Source organism: Argiope bruennichi, chromosome 4, assembly GCF_947563725.1.
Source record: "Argiope bruennichi chromosome 4, qqArgBrue1.1, whole genome shotgun sequence".
In the NCBI taxonomy this organism is placed as follows: Eukaryota; Metazoa; Arthropoda; class Arachnida; order Araneae; family Araneidae; genus Argiope; species Argiope bruennichi.
In genome coordinates this window covers 101,644,221-101,668,274 of record NC_079154.1, presented here as the reverse complement: position 1 = coordinate 101,668,274, position 24,054 = coordinate 101,644,221, and the positions used below count along the sequence as shown (strand labels likewise).

The 24,054-nt window shown below is 28.2% G+C and overlaps 1 protein-coding gene across 3 annotated transcripts in view; it reads right to left on the bottom strand.

Moving 5' to 3' along the window:
* The window catches only part of LOC129965608 (serine/threonine-protein phosphatase 2A regulatory subunit B'' subunit alpha-like), an 84,212-nt gene that overhangs the window by 12,942 nt on the left and 47,216 nt on the right, over positions 1–24,054 (bottom strand). For 2 of the 3 annotated variants that reach the window (XM_056079648.1, XM_056079649.1), the window contains exons 2-8: positions 13,898–13,939; positions 8,686–8,925; positions 7,348–7,451; positions 3,739–3,841; positions 3,441–3,515; positions 1,890–1,976; positions 729–885 (exon numbers count right to left, since the gene is read on the bottom strand). In XM_056079648.1, coding sequence (XP_055935623.1) covers positions 729–885; positions 1,890–1,976; positions 3,441–3,515; positions 3,739–3,841; positions 7,348–7,451; positions 8,686–8,925; positions 13,898–13,939 — 808 coding nt within the window. The remainder of the gene's footprint in view (positions 1–728; positions 886–1,889; positions 1,977–3,440; positions 3,516–3,738; positions 3,842–7,347; positions 7,452–8,685; positions 8,926–13,897; positions 13,940–24,054) is intronic. The other variant, XM_056079651.1, reaches the window with a different exon arrangement.

Below are 24,054 nucleotides of genomic sequence, written 5' to 3'. Positions count from 1 at the left end.
GCTTTCGCCAGCAAATGTTTGAGTTATTCCCGCAGAAAGACTGAGTTTGCTTGAAAAGTGCTTGAGTTATTCCCCCAAGAAAAATATGTTGGAATTATTTTTTGACAGAAAAATAATATTTTCTTCTTTTGCCCATACTTGAGACGTCACAATTGCAGAAACAAATGCGAACCAACAAATACGTATTTTAAACACTTTTTCTTCTTAGTATGTACACAAAGTATATTCTTGTACTAAATTTAAGACGCTCTATAAGTCTATAATTGACTTTTTTCGTTGTATCTTGTACCATTTCGAGAAACGAATGCTTATGCCGATGTTTGCAACCAGATGACGCTGTAACTGATCTCACCGTATAGGGCACAGTCATTTTACTATACCCCGATACCAAGCTTGCGGCAACAGTTGTCTTCAAGTTAATGTGGGGTAAAAAGATTTAGTGGACACCCTATATATAAGATTTCAAAAATTTTGAGTCTCCAGAAGTTAGTTTCAAAATTAAATTTTTATATAAATTAAACCAATAAAGATAAATAAAACTGCGTGAAAATACCATTTGAAAATAGAGTAAAATCAATATCATTAATCAATGATTAACTCTCATCTGAACAACGAAACGATTAAACGAAATGTTTATAAATTGCTGATCATAATTAAATATTTTATCAATGTTAAACGAAAAATGAAAAGGCATATTATATTAAAATGGGAAAGTGACAATTGCTTACCGCCATCTGCGTGAAGTTTGAGATCATTTTGGTCGATATAGAGATCGTGATCTTTGTCAAGTTCCCAGAACTTACAGTAGATCACATAGAAATGCTCGTACGAAAAGTAATCCGTAACTTGATTAATATCTTCTTCCTCTTCTAGAGTAGCTAAAACCTATGAAGAAATCATTAGTTTAATCAATCATTTTCAACATAGAGGTTCACATGATATATTTGAAAAAAAAAGTATTTAAATAGAATAATTGTAAAATGGAAGATTGTCATTTTTTCCCTTTGAATTTCCTTTTAAAAACGTAATTTTTATTTTTTTTTTATTTTGGCATAATATATAAGTAAGAACATTTACTTGGAATTCTTTTTAAATTGGACAATGGATCCATTTTTCAATATAAATTTTAATAAATAAGGAAATAAGTAATTGATAAAAAAATTATTGTAAAATAAAGAAAGGATTTGTAAATAAAGATACGATTTATAGATTATCGCAAAAACTGACATATACACTTTTTCAATGGAGTTATATAATTATTGGTGTCAATCCAAAGCAAACAATTACTCTTTTCGGTCATTTATTTGAAGCTTAATTTTCACAACTAAATAATGTTTGGTTTTATTCCTTAAATAGATATTATTAATTCCTTAATTGAAAAAAACTTTTTCATATCAAAAAGAATTTACTGACATTTCATCGAATGCAGTCACCTTTAATTTTAGACTTTATTATGAGATGTCTTATTACAATTATGAGATGTCGAATTTTTACAATAACGGTACTTATAGCCAGAAAACTACAACAGGTGTAGTAAGGCGAAATTTTGAAGCAAAAATGGTTCAACTTGATTGTTTATGATCTATTGCAGGCCTATTTTTTAAGTAATTATAAGTAAACATAGATCTTTAAATAATAAGTAAAAGTTTTTATCACATTAAAGATACCTTCGAAATCATAAATATTATGCAAAATTCATTGAAAGTATGTGCATACAAAGTGTTTTAAGTAACTAATTAAGTTACCTAAATTGTTAAATAACATAAAAATAATTTTGAAATATCATTGCAGTAAAATTTCTTAAAACGTTTGGATCAGATCGCAAAGCAAGGCAAAATTGTATATCATAAGATCAATCACTAGATCACAATGAAAAGAGAGAGACTTACTTGCAAGAAATTGCTTTTTCTCAACTCGGGAATAGTAATTTTTCCACTCCAAGATCTGTTCACACAATAGAATATCCTTGCAATGACCTTCAAATACAAAATAAATAAATAAATAAATAAAAAAGCAATTACAATCATTTAGCACACCGGACATATTTCAGAATAGACTTAACACTTTATAGAGATTTATTTGCAAATAAAATAAATAAATAATTCAATAAAAATAAATTAAAGATTAAATAAAAAAAATAAAGCAAATTTTATCACTATTTTATGAAAGAATATATTAAAAAAAATCTTCAATTTTAGGCAATTTAAGAGAAACACTTCAAAACAATTTGATTAATAAGGAAAACACTTCAAATTTTAGTACAATAATGAAAAGTATTGTTGCAAATTGTAAATCAAAATATGTTTAAAAATTGGTTAAAATTAGTGGAAAAATTTGGATGAAAGCTAAGTAATTAACAGCGAAAATATAATTTTTTGAATTTCAAGGTATGAAAATATTTTATTTATATTTTAAAAAATTAAAATTAAAGATACCAATATTTTTCAAAAATATAAAAAAATTGTTCTGAGATGTGCATTCCTACGTTTTAGAGTAAATTAGTGTCAAGATTCTAGGTTACAATATAGGTTTACGATAGTTATTGGTAAATCTGAGTCAAATCTGGTAAAAGATCCGACTTATATATTGTTGTAAAAACTACCTAAATTTAAAAATAAAATAAATTTTAAAAAATATTTGTCAAGAGATTTTTTAAAAAATGGTTTTTAATTTAGTTAAGGATAGAGAATGAGGCTATAAACTGTTTGTAAGACATTGATTATTAAATTCATTCTCAGCTCATAATATTATATTTAACTATCTCAAACACGTCTTTAGATTGTGAAAGGACAAAAATTAAATCTTATTGAAATATAAAAAATGTATAAATGTTAATAATATAAAAAAAAATTAAATGTTATCTTCTAATTTCGAGAAACCACTTTTAATACAGGAAAAAAGTAGGAAAGTTCCTCTTTCATTATGAAATGCTGTTTATATAATGTATCAATATAATTACATTCACTTTGTCAGAAAAGTATTTTAACGATTTTCTGAAAATATAATTACTTTACAGACAACAAATATTACTTCAAATTTCCTAGAAATTTTTATGTCGGACAAAAATGAGTGGGTGGGGGAGGGAATGCTAAGGAAGAGCTTTCTCTTTCGTGCTGCCATCTGTCATTCAAAGTTTGAACGAAATATGAAAAGGAATTTTTAAACACTTTTTGTAAGAATTTAAAACATTTGCAGATATACATAAATATTCGCACCCTTTTAACAAATTTTTTAAATACTATATGATAATAAGAAAAAAACTATTTTATTCAGTTTTAAGATATTTCTCGTAATTCCTCTCATTTCATTAAAAAAATAAGAAATAGAATAATGAAATATTCACTGAGACATTTGGAAAACCTTTCACTAAACCAATAATAATATATCGATGCAATAGGTCTCTTATTATATGATTTAGTAGAATCATTAATATTGCTTACAGTGTGAATGTACCGAGAGTGAAATTCTGTGGCTTCTTTAAGAAACGTTAACCCTGGGTGAGAATCTATCACATCCTGAAAAATAAATTTAAAAAGTTCCATAAGAACAACTTTTGTAGAACTAAATATATATATATAATAACTAATAATATTAAAAGTTCCATAAGAACCACTTTTGTAGAACTAAATAATATATCTCAGAATTTAAAAATGTCAAAAACTAAAAAAAAATTATTTTAGTAACAATTTTTATACTCAAAATTCATTAAAAACTGGAAAAAACATGCATCGAACTTACTTGCATCATAGGGAAAAAGTCGTCACTGACTAGATAATTCCTTTTGCCTCTTGATAATATATATACAAATTTTGAAGCTTCATCATGGCAGGAATTCACGACTCTAAAATAAGAAATACGTTATAGTTTGAAATTGAACATGGATACGTCTAATTGTACTTAAAAAAAATGTCTGTGTATTTCGACATATTTCAACGCAAATTGTTTTCATTAATAACTTATTCAATTAATCTTATAAAACTAAATAAAAAATTTTTTTAATTTAAAATAAAAAAAATTATATATTTTTCTTTCTAAACTTTTATAGAGTATTTTATATAGCTTAGTACAAAAAATTTTAATGGAAAAAACACGAATCCTGATTTAAAGAGGAAAAAAAAGAAAGAAAAAAGAGCAATGTATCAAAAGAGATTTAAAACAAAGAATATGAAAAAAGTGAATCTATTCTACAATTCATCGAATCTATTCATTATTTATAATAGTTTGAAAAACGGCTTTCTGTGTTTCATAAACTAGTATCATTTCAAATGTATTTTGAAACACAAAAGGAAATTTTCGGAACTAATTGATTCAATTTGTTATTATATATAAAATTTTTTTCAACTGTTATTTTTCAAAAACAAAGCACTAATTTGTTCTTTTTGGAAACAACCGTTATACTCTAAGCAAATTGCATCGGCTAGCTAACTATGCATGAAATGTCATTTCTGTTAACTAGGTCTTATTTCTGATGTAATACTAACAATGTGGAAATTTTAAAAATCATGCTATGGCGTTTTTTAGTTACCTCTCGATCCTTATAAAAATAGGATAGATAGCATTATGCAATGAGTTATTTACTAGGTATTAACTCAAGATATAGTACGACATCTTCACGATGTTGTTCGCTATTCTAAAAGTCGGACACAATCGGTAATAATGTTCATGGATATTTTGTGTTATTAAGATAATATATTATGCTGTTTGATGCATCTACAAATTGCAATTACATGTTACCTCAATAAATTAAAAACATAACAATTTCATGAAATTAATGTTAGCAATATTATTTAATTGCAATTACATGCTACCTTAATAAATTAAAAACTTAACAATTCCATGAAATTAATGTAAGCAATATTATTTAATTTTATTAATAAGTGAATAATAAACACAATAAATTAATATCTTAGACCAGCGTGGTAATTATATAAAGATGTTTTCAATTCCCTTTTCCAATTCAAAATACACTCATTACTGATAAATATTTTTTTATACATCTTCAGAACTACTGAAAATAAGAATATGCGGTTTATGTTCCCAGAGACAGTTCAGCAGTTTTTATTAACAGCGTAATTATAATAGTTTTAAGAAAAATAAAATTAAATTAACTACTTGTCATTAAGTTAGGGTTTTATCATTTGTCATTAAGTTTAATCTGATGGACTTTTTCGTTCTTGTTATCATCATTATGTATCCAATCAGATAAAAATAGATTGCATTTGAATAAATATTAATTAAAAATGAGAATGTGCAGTTATTTAGTCCGAGACAATGCAGCTGCATTTTGTAATCGTATATTTATTATAGTTTTAAGAAAAATAAAACTATAATTACTACTAATTAAGGTTGAGTTTTTGCCGTTTAAAAAGAGCGCACTCAAACTGGTGGCCTTATCTGTTCAAGTTATCATTATCATGTTCTTTCCATTCAGATAAAGGCAGATGACTAAACATCTGAATAAACACTTCTTCAGTTTGGCGAAATTACATTTAAAAACCGCACCACGAAAGTTTTTTTTCTTAGCTAATTAGAAAATTATTAACAAAATAAACTACAAAGTACTCAGATTTTATCTTAGCATAATTTCATATTAATCAGAAATTATTATTATGAGCTCTCCCAATGAACACAAAATACCCAATGGCATTGTTACGATACCTTCAGATGTTCATGGCATTCAGAATATCGAACAACATGGTGGAGATGTCCTATAATAGTTTGTTCTAATAGAATTCGATGAAAATTTTCACTGGTAATAATGAAAAATTAATAAGCTCGATTTCATGGGCCTCATTCGTTTACATGATTATCAAAACATGTCCTATCAGGCGAAGATAAATATCCAAAAATCTAGCAAAAAATCAATAAAAGATACTTAAGCCTAGTTTGACAATATTTTTTTCTCCTCTATGTATCGATTTAGCACCCTAACAATGTATATTTTGAACTGCCCTCCCCGATAACAAAGTAATCAAAAGTTACTACTAAATGTATAATCAAAAGTAATGAGAAATGCGTAAGCTCAGTCTGATGGTCTCATTCTCTCACATTGAATTTATCTTCTGGACATCTTATCTGGACTTATCTGTCTTATTGGACATCATAAAGCATATATCCAATTAGCTCAGAGGTTCCCAAACTTTTTTTTTCTCGTGGACCACTTTCAAAGTTTTACTATTTTCGGTAGACCCCCTACTGCTACATTTCTACTGTATTCCCACAACTCCTAAAAAATATCATCCTAAATTGGGGGTGTTAAGGAGAAAAGAAAAATAGCACATTTTCTTGTGTCCTATTTATTAAAATAATACTTGTGGTTATACAAAATTATAAACATTTATTATTACAAACAATCAACAGTTGACAAAAAATCAACAATGAACTCTGAAATGTAAATCAACAATGAAAAAAGTCTCGATATGTGGTGTACACTTGTGCTATTATCTATTGTTCGATTCAATTCTGTGTTTGAACTGAGTCTCGAATATTTTTGAGTATCTACCTAGTGAATGATGCTACCTGTCTACGTTGATAGGTAAATCCAAGCCAAAAATTTTGTTCATTATTATGAAAACCAGAAAATTTTTGGTGTGGTCTCCTATGGACCCCTGGGGGTCCACCTGGACCACTTTGGGAACCTATGAATTAGATGACGGCAAAAAACCCGAGATTTAAAAATAGTATGATTATGGCCTTTTCTCAGCTGAATAGCATCGTTTTAGCAACCCACAATACACTCTCTGACTTTTTCCACTTCCAAGTTAATAATAATCCCAAATCATCACTATAGGTATCATCATAAGTAGTTAGAATTGGATATTTGATAGAAATGAATTGAAGGGGAAGAGAAATATCCGAAATTTAAAAAGAGTATCATCGAGGCCTGTTCTCCTCTAAATAGCACTGCTTTTGCAACCGAACGCTGTACATCCTGCTTTTTTTTTCTCTCACCAAACTCATAGTAATCAAAAGTCATTATTAAAATTATCATTGAAAGTAATGAAAAATGCTTAACATCAATCTGACGGTCTCATTCCTTTACATAATCGTCATCATGCATTCAATAAGTTGAAGGTGGATGATCAAAATACTTCTTAAAGTATCTGAAGTTAAATTAAAAAAAAAAAAAAACAATGTATCATCATGTTTTTTTCTCAACTAAAAGCGATCACTTCAACATCTCAGCTATCTCCAGAATGTACGCTCTGATAAAGGTTGTAACACTTTGTAATCCTTATAAATAGAGGCGAGGCCAGCAGAAACCGTCGTCATCACCATTGACAGCGCTGAAAGAGTTACGCACTCTTGGCTCTCGCCCCCGGGATCCAAAATAGGTCCCACACTCACCTTCTCCAGTATTCGAGGAATGCATCGCAACTGACGGCCGACTTCTTCTCCCCCCTCGCCGCCAGGAACAATGGAAGCTTCCAGTACAGAGGCAATCCGCATGCCTGTAAAAGCAAAAGAAACAAATATTTAGGTGCTGCTTCCCGCCCAAAGCCCCCCATTCAGACACAAACACATTTGTCTTAATCGCAAACGAGATGCTATTATTATCTTTTGTTTGGGTAAGAGATGTGATTGTTTACTGAAATAGGAAATGAGTTAATTTTTTGGCACTATGCATAAGTATTGCAGTCAGGAGAATAGAATAGCTGACACTGAATAGAATGCGGCAATAAAATGCGCATAATCTAATTAAAACAGAATATTTACTGAAATTCAGATCGGTTTGAACAATTGAGGGACAATAAATCCATGTGGCAAAGACTTGATTTCTGTCAAGATAAAATTTAGTTCTCTGTTAGAACAGTGTTATACAGTGCCAGGTCTTGAGCAATTGTTTTATGCGCAGATAGCTGCTTCTTTATAATCAATTAAGTGTTCTGAAAACCATAGCGTGAGTAGAAAAGGAGAATTCTATTTTTCATGAACGATCTGTGCTGTGCCACTGGTAATCAGTTAAGATTCTGTAGGTGATAATGACTACAGAAGAAAATAATTTGATTTTAAGAATGAAGAATGGATTGGTAATGCCATTTAAAATATTTCCTCCCTTTACATTTGTCACTTTTTACTTAGCAATTATGTAATTCAAAGAGAGAAAAATCGTATATTTTGAATAATTGTATGCTTTACATATACTGTTAATATGCCCAGAGAAATCAAGTTATTGCATACAATTCCTAAAAACGTGCTGATTCCTAATAACCTTCAGAACTTATCTTTCATAACTTTTTTTCTGGATAAGAAGTAAGAAATGTCTATCCTTTCAGCCTTGACCCTCTCCCCTACAAAAAAATATCATACTAAGATAGAAGTAAATTGAATTCTGTTTAGATTGGCGATGATATTCAAAAATTTAGAGCACTTGTCCTTCTCTGTTTCACAAATCTTTAACAGGATTTAAAGCTAGAGATAGAACAGGCCATTCTTCAATGTTACCTAAGAATCATTCATTTCAGCTAGTATAAGAATTGTTTTATGTCAATAATTAAATTAAAAACGTTTGAGTTGTCTCTCCCTTCTATTATATTAAATTCGTAAGCGTGAAAGTCAAAATGATAATATATTTCCTTGTATTGAAACAGTGAAACAGATTTCAAAGAATATATATCAAGAAGATCCTTTCTATGTTGGGAATTAGTACAATCTCAAGATGTAAGAGTGAAAGATTCATCTCACCTTGGTGATAATGCCAAACTCCTCTCTCGAAGCTTTGCCATCATTGAGTCCTGCAAAGACGGCGGCGACTTTCTTGAGGTGGGCCTCGATCTCCTGGGGAGTTTGTGGCTTTCCATCCTTATAGTAGAACCTAGGGATGTTGTCCTTTTTGCCCGACTTGATGGCCCGACGCAGTGAGCTGGTCCGGGGAGAAGTAGGCGCTACGTTGTTTTTGTCTTTCTCAGAGCCGCTGTGATGAGACTGTAAAGATATGAATACCATCAGTGGCGAAAATCAATTGGCATCGAATTGTTTACATATGTTGAATAAAAGTCATATAAAAATCCTTTCTTTTCGTTTGATAAAATTTCTTAATATAATTTGCTTTTAGAACCAATGTAATTTTTTAAATTATTTTTTTTATGGTGTTAACATAAACGGAGCACATTTTAATATTTTTGTAACACTATCCCACTAAATGCTTAACTATCAACAGAGATATCGTGCATTTTTAGTTTTTGTGGATGACAAGAAGCATTATTATTCATTATTCCTCCTGATAATGGAGGAGTTCAGCTCAGTTCAGTTCAGTTATATTAACGTCCCGTTGTAAAGCAACACTAGGGTTATTTTGGGACGGACCTCTAAATTTTGAACCGTGGTCAGATGGCGAGGACGACACCTGAGCTGGCACCCTCCTCTTCACGCCACACCATATCAGTGGGAGGAGTTTTGGTATGACAGATTTAACGTGCAACAGATGTTAATAATGGAGGAGAATGTGTGTGTGCGTGTGTGTATGTGTGTGTGTGTGTGTGTGTGTGCTTGTTGGCGCCCCACAGCCAAAATAGTTTGATTTACAGTAATCAAATTTGACACAAATGTACTCTGGATCGTAAAAATGTACACCTCGAGAAAAAAAAAATTAATTCATTAAAAAATAAAGGAGAATTTTTCACTACTGCGAAAAATTTTAGACAGTACTTCTAAAAGATAAATAAATAAACTGCTTGAAAATACAGGGTATTAATTTTTAATTATATCAATTTAGTGGTAGTATAATTCTCTCTTAAATTTTGAATTTTAATAAATATATATATTTTGCATTACATATATTTTCATTGCCTACATTTTTTCAAAATATTTAATAATATTTTCAATGTTTAAATGAAATAAAAAGTTTATTTATTTATTTATTAGCAAACTCGCGTGATTACAAATTTCCTCTGAAATATTTAAGAATGATTATGCTCATTAATCTCTTCCCCCTTCCATTTTTCATGAGGAATAAGAAAATAAAGCTATAGTACAGAGAAAAACAACGTGCGATCAATTAAAATATAGTTTACCTGGACAGTTATTATTATTAATTTTAATGGAAAATAATAGGATACCACGGGACTTAACTCCATTAGAAAAATTCTTGAATAGAATGCACAAACAGCAAGATTTCAGTGTTTATTATAATTTAATGTTTAATCAGATTTTTTGAGGGAATCTTGAATATCAAGTTATATAAAAGCGATTTAATTTAAGTTCAACTCAAATAATAGTCCTGGCGAAATCAGCTGATCGCCAAAGGTGACAACGTTGAAATAAAATAACGAATGGAAAGAAAGCACCAGTAATTATCTTTTCTCCTTCGTAGAGCCTTAAATATTATTCCTGTAACCGTACCAAATGAGGATAAATACTGCTAAAAAAATTCATTTCAATCAAAATCTATAATCTAATTTTTAAATATTTGTTACCTTTTATCGAAGGAAGGTAGCATCTTTTAGCAGACAAAAATACAATTAATCTCAAAAACCGTTTCTAATATTTTAACTTATATCTATATAATTCTTAATATCGACAACAGTAATTTACGGTGTCTTTTATGTTATCGATTTCCCTTTTAAGTTAAAGAATGATCAACTTTAATCTCGCCAGGTGGTATTGTGTTGTCTTGAATGTCTTAAGGAATAATAAATTATTCTTTATTCTGTTGTAACATTTAAGAGAGAAATAATGAGGTTTACAGCACGTCAGTTGATAATTCTAACTAAATGGGGATCTGCTTCGATCAGAATTTCATATGGGGAAATTTGAAACTTAAAGAGGGTTAACTTAATGAATTCAGTTTCCAAACATTAAAGCATTTTACCCCATTTATTTAATCTAAAAACTGAAACTTAGAAATGTATTATTGAAGAGCTTCCAGGATATGTTTTTGATGCTATACTATTTTGCTTTTAATGTTAATTGAAATAAAAAAAAATGAGTAATATCCCCTCCTCACAACAAAAGACAATTTATACTACTTTCATATGTTCAGTTTTTATCATATCTTCAATATCAAGCGATGATATTAAGAAAGAGTCAATGGACTATGAACAAGGTTTTCTAAGAACATTGCTACAGTTCAACAACAGTAACAGGGACAAATTGTGATAGCCATGCAACAATACAATTTTGCAGCAGGTTTTCTTCATATAGCATGATTAAAAAAAAAGTAAGTATTTCTCCTAAAAATAAAATTTTCTCTAGTACTATTTCGATTGTTGCTAAGCTTGTTACTTTCTCTTAATATTATTTCGAAACAAGGTAGAACGAATTGACTCTGTTATAAAAAGTTACCTGAAAGATGTAGAAATAGTTATACTAAAAAAAAAAAAAGAAATTGATAGTGCTTATGGTCAGTTTCTCTTAATATGGTTTGAATGGAACGAATAAATTGACATTGTTAGATGTGTATAGAATACGATGCAATAAAGCACTAGCAAAATATTATTTGGAAATCCTGTTGATTTTTTTTCAGGTCTCATCTTTTAAAACTAAACCAAACCAGATTTCTTATTTATGTACGGTGCACTGTAAATGTTAAGATTGAAAGCACTTAAAAGTTGATTTTGCAAAATAAAAGATAAATTCTATAAATCTGAAATTCAAAACAAATAAATTTCAAATGATAATTCTATGTAAAGAATAATTAAAAAAATATATTATAAATTCTTAAAGAAATGAAAAAAAATTTAGAATGAAAGTCCTTGGATATCTTTAATACAATAAAGCCTGCAATCTCAAGATTTCAAATTTTCAACTCAATTTAGCGGTTGCATAATTCCCCAACGTTTTATTAATGACGCTAAAATGCTTCTAAAAATGTTTCATCTTCTGAAATTAGAAACAGATGCAAATCTCCTTATCACTTGGGTTCTTAGAATAGGGAACAAAAATTATCAGACAATTTTTTGTCAGTTCCTCTTTTCTATAAATAACAATTCTAAAATTATTCCAAATGTTGCTATTCTAGTACTATCTAAAATTAACGTTATCTGTTATAATACTACCTGAATATTCTGTTAAATATAAATATACACGGTAATTTATTTTTATTCTACGACAACATTTTAATTTTTATATGCATGTACATTGAATGAAAAACATTTTGCAAAATGATTTCATATTAAGATTATTATAAAGAATTTATGTTCAGAAACAGAGAGATTTCAGTAAGGTAAATTGCTGCTTCAAAATAATTCAATTTCGAAGGGGGGGGGGAAATGTGTTTAGTTAGATAATCTTTCGACTCAACCAAAAAGAGTGCCAAAAAAGCAAAGTATAGCTCAATAATGTTTGTTTGGACAGCATATTGAGTTCAAGTAATGCCTTTCAAGCAAGTTTTGCATAAAGGAAATCAATGATATGTTTTGTTAGCTCTAGGCCGTATTCGTAGCCATGTAATTAACGAAGAAAGATGCTGAAATCTCTAGAGCTCTATATAGATCATCGATATATAGCAAAACAAGAATACATCTCACCTGATATATGGACAAAAAATATATTTTATAGAAGACTAGGAAGCTTAAATGAATGCCACCAGGAATAAAATGAATTGGAAAAGTATTACACGGAAATACCAAGATAATATATATATTTTAAAATTTGTAGGGTACTCTCTTCAACAGCAATACAATAGGTTATTTCTAAACCATCGTAAAAGAAAACTTACTTCTAGCTGAAAGAATGCTTGCTTTAAATGATGGACAGAATTACATATATATTTCTCATTTGGGTAAATTAATATCTCTCTGAAAAATATTTTATTTAAATTTTTATACACTTCCAGGGTCCAATTTATCCAATTTAGCAAAATATTAATGAGATTTTAACATCTTGATTTCAAAAATCACTTTTTTGGGAATAAAAATGACAGAATTATATCACTACTTGAGATGCTTTTAGACCTTGTTTATTCTTAATTAGTTTTTATGCACATAAAATACATTATTATTTTCCAAATATATTAATACTAGAATAGGAGACAAACTGATTCCATGTTTCCCCTGAAGGTACACAGAAGTGACATTTCACCTCCATAGTTAAACATAAGTATATCATAGAATGAATACTGCTTAAGAGTGCATGATTTAATTCAGTATCACTTTTGGCATAATGATTATCTTGTTATTTCTGTTTGATTAATTTAGAACTGCTGTAGTATCAACATTTGACTTATAAATACTTGGCATTTTTTTTTCAAGATCCACAACGATTCATATTCATAAAATGCCTTAAGCCTCGAATTTATCGTTCCTTTTTTTAATTTCATGTAATCATTATTATTTAAAAAGATATATTTAAGAATAATTCTATGCTGAACATGTTTTTCTAATTCTAACATAAATTTTCATTAAAAGTGTATTTTAGCTGTGAGAATCAGATAGCAAAAGTAGAAAATAAATATGAATGAATTTAGCACTGCTGTAGTATCAGTACTTGACTTCTGGCGATTAATTTAGCACTGCTATAGTAACAACACTTTACTTCTGGCATTCTTTCACATCATCCACATTAACGATTCATATTCATAAAATGCCTTAAGCCTCGAATTTATCTTCCTGTTTGTTAATTACATGTAAACATTATTGTTTAAAAAGATACATTTAAGTATTATTCTCTGCTGTACGTTTTCTTAATTCTACCATAAATTCTCCTTAAAAGTGTATTTTAACTGTAAAAATGAGATAGCAAAAGTTGAAAGTAAATATGATAAAGAATTCGCTTTGAAAGCAGTACAAATTCTTTTTTTCTTCTTCTTGAAATTGAAGAAAGAAATAAGCATGCAATAAAAGATAGTTAACTAAGCATTATCACACTGCAAACCGTGCAATAAGAAGAAATTAGTTAAAAAATATTAGAAGAGAGACAGAAAAAGAGAGAAACAGAAGTAGAGAGTGTGAGTACTGACCAAGCTGACAGTCTTGTCTGAATCAGCAACGACTTCCCAAAACTAAAAAAGAAAAAGCAGAACACAAAAGCAGTCAGTTAAAGCACGGGTGTAAAAGCCTGTAAATTTTGATTTTTAATTTATTGAAAGAATCTATAAATCCATGCAGTATAGCACAGAAATGCAGCGTTAAGATAAAAATATCTAATTGATGCTACCATGCATTTTTTTATTAATGAAAAGTACGAACATAAATGATATGATTCTAAAAAATATATAATTGAAACATTTTTTTTTAAATTAACATATTTCTTACAAGAAAAATCAGTTTCTTTAATTTGCTGTAGCATTTCATGACTCGATTTTTATAAATATCAAATTGACATTTGTTTTTATAGTTTTTCCCAAATACTAAAACATGTACATCTAGGTTTTGAATAAACGGCGAAAAATAATGACACAAATATTTACTTATTACAAAACATTATTCAAAACATCGATTTTTTTTTTTGTAAACAATTTAGAACAGAAAAAACAATGAGCTGTGTTGAATAACACGTAGAAATATTTTTTTCGATATTCGTAGTGTTTACACATACACATCCTCACCAATTTAATGGCGAACGAAATTCAAATATAGTATTTAATAGCAACCAACGCCATCTAGTTTTGAGAAAATTAACTAACATTCAACAAAAATATGTATTATGATAAAATAGTGATTTACAGTAGATTGAAGTGTTTGTTTCGGATTTTGCGAGCACTGAAATCATTTGTACGGACAACTGTTACATGAGGTAAAAAAAGTTAAGATATAAATACAGTCTGCTCATAAAGTTCGTATGCAATATAAAATAATTCAAAAGTTCATTTTTTTAACACCCCTGTTCTCTAATTTTGTTCCGCTCGGATTAGAATATTTGCAAGAAGTAAACGGTAGGAAGAATACAATTTCATAATAATAAACTTGGAAACTTTAATTGCGAACAAAAGAAATATGAGAACCAATATATATTCGATCCAGTTACAAGAAAACTTAAAAAAAAAGAATTTCAAAGCAAAAAAAAAAAAAAAATTAATAAAAATTTGTTAAGAAAATTGTAGGAAAAAGAAGAAAACCAAATTTTTATTCTTGAGAAATTTTATTTTTTAGTAATTTTAAGTAAAATTCTTAAAACTTAGAACAGCAGGGGGGTAGCTTTAGCTTTTGAACAGCAGGGGGTAATTTAACACACACACACACACACACACACACACACACACACACACACACACACACACACACACACACACACACACACACACACACACACACACACACACACACACACACACACATCATACTTCCCGAATGAAATTTGATTTTAAAGACATACAAGTAATTCAATGTAATAAAAGTTCCTCGATCCTTACAATTACATTTATAATCCTTTACAGTCCCTTAGTTTACTCACAAAGCCATAATCTTTTTTAAATGCATTATATCATTAAATAATTATTTAATCATAAAATGCATTAAAATCATTATATATCTAAAGAGGGAGATAGTTTAGATATATCTTAGCTACGACCCGAAATACGTCATAATCGGATGAGATAGGAATTCAAAACAATCGTTGTTAACAAAAATTTACACCCGCCCTTACAAGCGCGAAGGTCTAAATGAAAAAAAAAAAAAAAAAAATACTTGAATATTTAAATAAAAGAAAAGCATTAAACGCATATTTGTTCATTGATTTAATTTGCATATTAAATAAGAGCTATAAATTATGAATAATTAGAAATAAATCATGATAACACAAATATTTTCTCTGCTTTATGGAATCCCCTTTCAGTAATTTTTTTTATTTATATATCTAGTAAAAGAAAGATGATTTATCACCTTCTCTTTCTATTAAATTCAAAATTATTTGTAAGTCTACGGAGGGGATATAATGGTTACAAAGTATAACAGTTTAAAAGTATTTCAAATAACCAAGCATACATTAAGGTATAATCGCATAAACTTATAATAGTTACATATCGATTGCTTCAAAATGAAAAGATAAGTAAACTATTAATAAATAAAGCGTATTTACATCAAACCTACAGCTTTTTCATAAAATCAGATGAAATAATTTAAGCAGCTATTTTTAAATTGAAAACAGGATTTTGAAATTGTTACACTAGCAAAAAGAAAAAAAAAAAGGATTAAAACTACATGCTTCATCGAGGATAAAAATAAAGCATCCGGCTGTTTTCCAGACGGTTACAAATAGATACAAAAAATCCAAATGATTTAACTACTAATGAATTCCGTCACGCTTTGTTTATTTTTAAGACGAGTTACTTTAACTTCTCTCAGTCGACGAAAATATTTCAAAATCTAATGATGAGAAGTCTGTTTCTACCTAACTTATAACAGTCTTTTTAAAAAGTATTCTAATAGATCTAGAAATAAATCGTGATTTTATCTATTTAGTGCACTTACCGGATACGCATGATTAGTGTAATCGGATTGTCTAAGCTTACAACAAGAAGTCGTAAAACAGGAGATAATACATAAATTTTTATTTTATTAAAATATTCTAATCTCCATTTAGTGTTATTATTTTGAATTCCATTTCTTAATTTAGTTTGATTAATATCCCTTTTTTCATTTAAATCGAAAGAAATTTTGTGGCAGTCATAAATAGTATCCAATATATAATAATCAAGTGACAAAAGTGACACTAAGGAAGTAACCCCCCTCTTGATTCAGCGTCATATCAACGGAATGACGTTATTTGACATTTTTCATGGTTTCTTACGTATATCAAAGACATATACAAGATGGATGTTGCATGGCATAGAGTCTGGAAACGGTAATCCTCTGGTTTCCAATCCCAGACTCTATAGCGTCAGACACTGTGGCCGTTATTTCAAATTAAACTATTGTTCTATTAGCATCCATATTGTTCTCAATTCCAAATCACTCAACAATAATTTTAGAATAATTTAAGAGTAAAATAAGCTTAATTGTGAAAGATTGAGCAACATTGATGTATATCTTTAGAGAAAATTTATCAGTGTATAAGTGTATATATATATATATATATATATATATATATATATATATATATATATATATATATATATATATATATATAATCAACCCCCGCCGTCTGTAACATTAGACATAGTTAAGAATATTACCACCCTTAATGGTCTGTATCTTTATCGGACAAAAAATCCCAACTTCTGCTTTGGCATCTAGCAACTGAGAAAAGTTTTTTTTTTTTTTTTCAATATTTAAATTAATTTATTTATCGGTATGTGAACTTATTTTAGTGTATCGTTATTTGTTTCAATCCGATTTTAATGTTTATTTTTATTTGTTATAGGAAATATTATGGGTAGAAAAGTAGTGATAGGAAAAGTATTGAAACTTTCAGTGCTATTATATATATTCAACTAAAATTCATTGCCAAATAGCGCCGAACGTTTGTAACAAAAATTTATTTAATTTAATCAATTAACATTTAATTAAATTCTAAACGTTTTAATATAATATATTGTCATCAAGAATTCACTGATGTACGAAATTTAAAAACTCTTAAACACCAGGAAGCCATTGAAAAATCGATTATAAAATTCGATTTTTACAAGGATGAAACAAATCGAGTTAAATAATGTAGAACTATTGATTATGAATTTAGTTTATAACTTTTGTTGTATTATATCTTTACACGATCCAACACCGGAAGATTTTGTGACGTCAAGAAAGGGGGAAGATAGTGTTGAAGATTTATGATTGTCTTTCAAAAGATGACCAATACTCAATTACATAACCGCAGAATAAAAGTCAATAGAAATGATAAAAAAAAAAAAGAACTCCATTTTCCCAGCGTTCATTTTGAATAGTTTACTTTTATGAATCGAATAGCAATATTTCAGACCTCTGGAAACAATACAAGGAAGTTATCGTACCGGCTGGCAAAGAGCCAATATGGTCTCACTAACTTAATTGCTAACTTCGATTTGTTTATGCGGGTTTTAGAAAAGCTTTTAAGAAGATGCGATCTAGCTGTTTTCTGTAAAATATGTTTAAATGAGAATCATTACGAATGCGGGAAGAATGCTGGTTGAAGCGTTACGTAAGCTGAAAAAATCTGCAACTAAGGCATTAAAAGAATTAAAACGGGACGATTTATGCAATGTTTTTATAAAGCCTTGAATAGAAGAAGCAGAATAAGCTTTTATCAATTTCATTTACGCTAAGTAATATGAGTATCACTTTCTCAAACATGGTTTTCAAAAACATTTTCGCCAGTTGACGAGCGACGAGAAATGATTCAAAATGTTAGACAATCAGGAAGGCCAAATAATTTAACAACAGTTTGGTTAGACTTACTTACATAAGGTTTTTTTTTATTTTATTTATGAGATCTTTTTCCTGAAGCTGTTCTGAATATTTTCAATATTTAATACGTTTTATAAAAACTCAGACTACTTAACATTTTTCTTTATCTTGAAAGTTTATTTGAAGGAAAAAGAAAAAGTATCATAAGTCCCAATCTATTAAAACGAGGCCATGTTACTCTGACTAAAAAACAACACGATTACATATTAAATTTACTGTAAGAAAATAATGAAAACGCAGAAAATAAAAACGCAAAAAATATTTTTTAAAGAAATTAACTGAAAATTGCAATTTTTTTATTTTTATAAATTAAAGAATATGGTGGCTCTAAATTAAAATCTAAACATTTTTTTAAATATTAAATGAAATTCAATTTTATAATGATAATTTGTTTTAACTTTGAGATTTAAAGCTAGCTATTAATGCCAAAGAAAATCTATGCAGTGCAGAAACTCAAATAATACATTAAATTAAATCTTACCGAATATTCTCAATGTTCTTAAAACTTTTATATGATACAAGTTTAGAATAAAAAAATCTAACCTTCAAAAATTAATGAATTGTATAGCCAACAACAAAAATGGAACACTCCTGTAACTTTTTATTCATTTTTTATTAATTATTGTATCGTCACAAAATTGGCGTCGATAGAAATGGAGTAATGGAACAGGTTTGTTAAACTGATTAACAGAGTTAATTAACTACTATCTCGAAATTTTTCCATTACGAAAATTATAAAGATATGACAATAAATAAAATTTTGTGAAGAAGCGGCAGTAAATAAAATATAAAGGTGTCCAATATTTATTTTTGTTGACGACTATATCAAAACATAAATATAGAGAAATAAACTAAATACGTTTAATTAAATAATAAAACGAACAAAAATTATAATAAAAATTCTACAGATATTAATAATATTGCAACATTATTACATAAAAGAAAATTAATCGATCTCAAGAATGATAAAATTCAATTAAAAAAACGCTGAAATCCATGTTTCCGCGTAAATGTGTCGTATCTGGCCTTAAGTAAAATGACATTTGACATTTACAGAAGCAAATGAAATAGCAGTGAATTTTGTAAGAGATTGTCTCTTCTCTCTTTCTCTCATTTTAATCAGAATGCGATTTTTAAATTTACTGAACATTTTACTTCAATTTGTTTCAAAACAGCTTTTGCAAATATTTTTCAAGAAAGACAACAGCTTTTTATACTGAAATTCGTAGGATAATTGCCAAAATTTACGAAATTCGAAGATTCTAGTGCTCCTACTTCATGTGTAGTTCTTATCTAAAACACAAAAGATTTTGATCTGACAACAAAATTTGCTTGGTTTAAAAATTGTTTAAATTAAAAGTTATAGGATTATGAAATTTTTAGAATACTTTATCCAGCAATGAAGGAAATCACATTTAAAAATAAAATTAATGGGAAGTATGTATTAAAATAAATTTCTAAATGATGAATTTTTTTTGTTTCCGGATGATTTGTTCTGCTACAACTTTAATATGGCTTAGAAGAACCATAACCTTCTAATTTATAGAATTCTTAAATGGAATAAAAAATAAAAATTAATAATTTTTTAAATCTAATATTTTTTTTATTTTATGTCAATAATATTTTTAGATATTTTATACATTGTAGAATACGAGCAGAAAAAGGGCAGTTTTTAAAAAAGAAATGATTTAAATATCATTAACAGTACCCTCCCCCCCCCTCCAAAAAAAATCCTCGAAAAATTCTTACTTTCACTACAAACATTTATTCCTGAAAAATGTATACAAAGATAAAAAATAAATAAATAAAGGGGGAAAAAATGAAATTGAACAGACTTTTGGCAACAACATACAATTAAGGGTGGAACTTAGTTCTTTCTGAAGTTCTGAAGTTCTTAGTTCGTTCCGTTCACATAATGTTTCAAAAACTATTATCTGTTTAATGCATTTCATGCAAACAAGCAAAACAGATAAGTCGTGAATGAAATTTAATCATTACGCCTCAAATCAAATAGGATATTTATAATTTGTATGAAAATAGAGAATGCGTTATTTACGGAATATAACTGGTAAAAATATTTAAGCGAAGCGATAGAATTTCTCTTCATTTTAATCTGTTGATTTCTGGTTTAGTAATATTGATTGGTTCCGAATATGTAAAAGCACTAATTAAATTTTTATCTTAAATATTTCATGAGAGTCAATGATGATTTCTCAAATATTGTTCACTATAATATATATTAAAATATGAATTGATGAAATCTTTTCTCAACATCCTTCAAAAAACAGCAAAAGCATTATAAAAAGTTTGAACATATCATTTTGTTGGTTTACTAAATATTGATTTTGTGACTGGCTATTAAACTCAATAAAAGGTGAGCATTTCCTTTCTTTCTGTATTTTCCTCAATATTACGTAAATGATCTGCTTGATTCTTTGTCTGTATTTACTCATTACAGAGGAAACGAATATTCAGGGAAAAAAATTGAAAGCAAAGCATTTTAATAAAAACACGAAAAAAATATTAACTTTTGGATTTCAGAATATAGTTGCACAAAAAATATTTGAGGCCATAATTGTTTCTATAAAGCACTAAAAAAATATTCTAAATGCTGAAATTTTTGAAAATTTATTATAGCAACATAGATAGTCTTTAATTCAACAGAATATCACATTTTTTATTTCATGCAGCAAATTATGCACACTTAATACGGTTTACAACAGCACATTTGGAATTCATAAAGTATCAGTGCCTTTTGATTGCATTTCTGATTCTCCATTTAACAGATTTTTAGTTTTTAAATTACCTGTAGAACTCTCTCTTAAGTGCTTAATACACAATAGATACATTTCGTGCATAATTTTGTGCTATAACAAGGAAAATCTAATAGGCAGTTTGGACCTCTTATTACTGACTCATTGCAACAAAAATTTGACATTTATCAGGAATTTTGATATCAGTACTACATACCAAATTTCATCCATCTATAATTTTCTGTCTTTTTGTTGCCCTGTCAAGAAATATATCGGTTGACAAATTTTCGAATACAGTCAACCTTTTAATGAATTTAGTTGAAAATTATCCTTAGGCCTAGAATTTAGGCTTAGAATTTGATGCTAAGATTATATAGTATAATTAATCCATTTAGTTATATAGTATAATTAATCCATCTGGTGTTACCGAGTTATCGCATCACATACAAACGAATAGATAAATCGTCAAAGGTTCACCTCCTAGTTTGATGTAATTCAAAGTCATACACATACAAAATTATGGCGATAAAATCGTATGCCAAACTTTATTTTATCTGCATTGGTGAGCTAATTCAAATTTTTTCAGAGGACAAACACACACATATAAATATTTCATAGGATTTAACAAAAATTAAATACACTTTCGTGTTGAGATTGTTGGCATTTTTTAAATATTATTGTCATAAACAGATAAGGAAAGAATTCAAAGTATGGTGTTACATAAAGAAATCAGACTGAAGGACTCAGTAGTTTCTCTTTTTATAGTTCATATACAAAGGAAATAAAAAAAGTTGTACATAATTAGACGAAGCAAGAAGTAGAATAGCAATAACTTTCCTACACTTTGCAAGACTTTTTTTTCCGCTATCATTTGCTTACACAACTTGCATAACAACAAGAAACCCGGGGAATCCCAAAAGCAGGCCTCCCTCCCTCCGAGTGGGACACGATGTCCTAGTATTTAACTGCCTCTGAAGTAATAAAGATGCCGGAAATAAAGCGGCCCGGTTTCCTCAATTTACTAATGAACACCCAAGGTTAGGGCATGAGCAGCGGCGAGGACAAACTAAAGAGTTTCTCGTCATTCGGAAGTAAAATGAATTACGCCCATTTGTTCGAAGGAAGGAATAAGAAATCGTTTGCAACACTGAACACAATGTGATTTAATTTCAGTGAGGTGGCTAATGTGGTTTGGATTTTTTCCTTCCCTTAATCATGAACGGAAGAAAAGTTTGTTAGGAATACATTAGAAAGTGAAACATCTTTAATAATTCGTAATTTTTTCTCTGCTATCTAAAATTTCATGTTTTATAATATTAAAGTATAATATAAAGTAAATATAAAAGATTAAATGAATGTTTTCATTTCAAATTTATTTTGATTCATTCGAAGTCAGAATGTTATAAAAATCGTTTCCATTTCTGAATTGTTTGGTTAGTTAAATGTAACGGTAATTTGTGACTTCTGTGATGATATGCCATAAATTTTTAAAGCCCTTTATTTATTTGAGGACTTTACTGTAGTATAATATAGTCAATCAAAAGTATTAAACTATTTCTCATTTGAAAATAAACTTTAATCAACTAAAGTTACTGCAAATTTTCATATTTTGCTGTACCAATGTTACATTCAAAATGCTGTATGCCATTTATAACATTTATTATTTATTTTAAAACTTTAAAAAAGTAGTTTATATATACATTTATTTATTTCGTGTATCTCGGAAACGGCTCTAATGAATTGTATCAAATTTTGTATTTATATATGGTTTTCTTTTTAAGTTTATTTATATTAGTGTCTTTCCCCCCAAAAAAAAACGAGACTGAACTCACACACACACAGAAACAAAAACATTTCTTTATAACTAACTGATAGAGACTTTTTCTATCTGATCCTGTACTGACAATGTCATATAGCGCCTAACTTCAGCGCGGTAAAACCGAGTGTAAATTCAAAAATATAAGTAATGATAGACAAACTGTAAAATGAATACTGTAATATAACAGATTATTTCGAATAACATGTTAAACTAAGTGCATTCAGGATGTTTTTTAAAAAAGTAAATGACGAGTTCATATGTAGAAAAGATGGAGAAATATTCATACGTAATGAATATGTAATTCGTATCTAAATATTTTCTCTGAAAAAAAACTTTTAAGGGAAAAAAAATCTGGTTTTCTAGATATTTGAAATTATTCCTTGAAAAATTATTATTATAGCTATTTTAGTTATTAAAGTTCTTCCATTTTATTTATTAAATAGATATTTTTTATTAAGACCCTTAAAAAGTTTTAAAAAATAATCCTTAATTAAAGAAAACACGCCGTTTTAGATCCGCCTTTTTTATAATTCGTAATTTTGGATAAATTTATTTTTTATTGTGATCCTGCCAGTTACAAATTAGCTCAATTCCACTGCTTTATAAACTTTTCTCGAATGTTTGTCTTGCTTTATATAAAATTTGCAATTCTTAATAGATATTTTATAATTTCGCATAAAATATTTCAATTGCATAAAATAAAAATAAAAATCTACTTAAAATAGCAAACAACGACAATTTATTTTTGATATAGTTTTGGAACATTATGTAAATAAAATGGCGTTTGGTAATTTAATGCAATATTCAATATTCGCTATTGATTTTATACCCTGAAATATTTTAATGAACAAGTTCTGTTTTTTCGGCATTACTTTCTACAGCAAAATTTCTTTCACTTTGGTCTGTCAATTTGATATTTCAGACTTTTTTTTGGGGATTATATTTATGCATTATATGCTGAAATCTGATCATAATAATTTAATTTTAAAAATCATTACTAAACTTAAAACAGTTTTTAAGATTTTCTTGAAAGGGTATTTTATTTTTATTTCACTTATTACATCGGCTTCCAGATACAACTATCATATCCATTTCGCAAGAATCTTAATTTAATTAATTCTTATTTCGAATTTAAAATCGTTTGTTCCTTTATTTATCTTATAATACTGTTATACACTTCTTTTTTTAAGTTATATTTAAAACAAACCGTTATAAACTTTTAAAT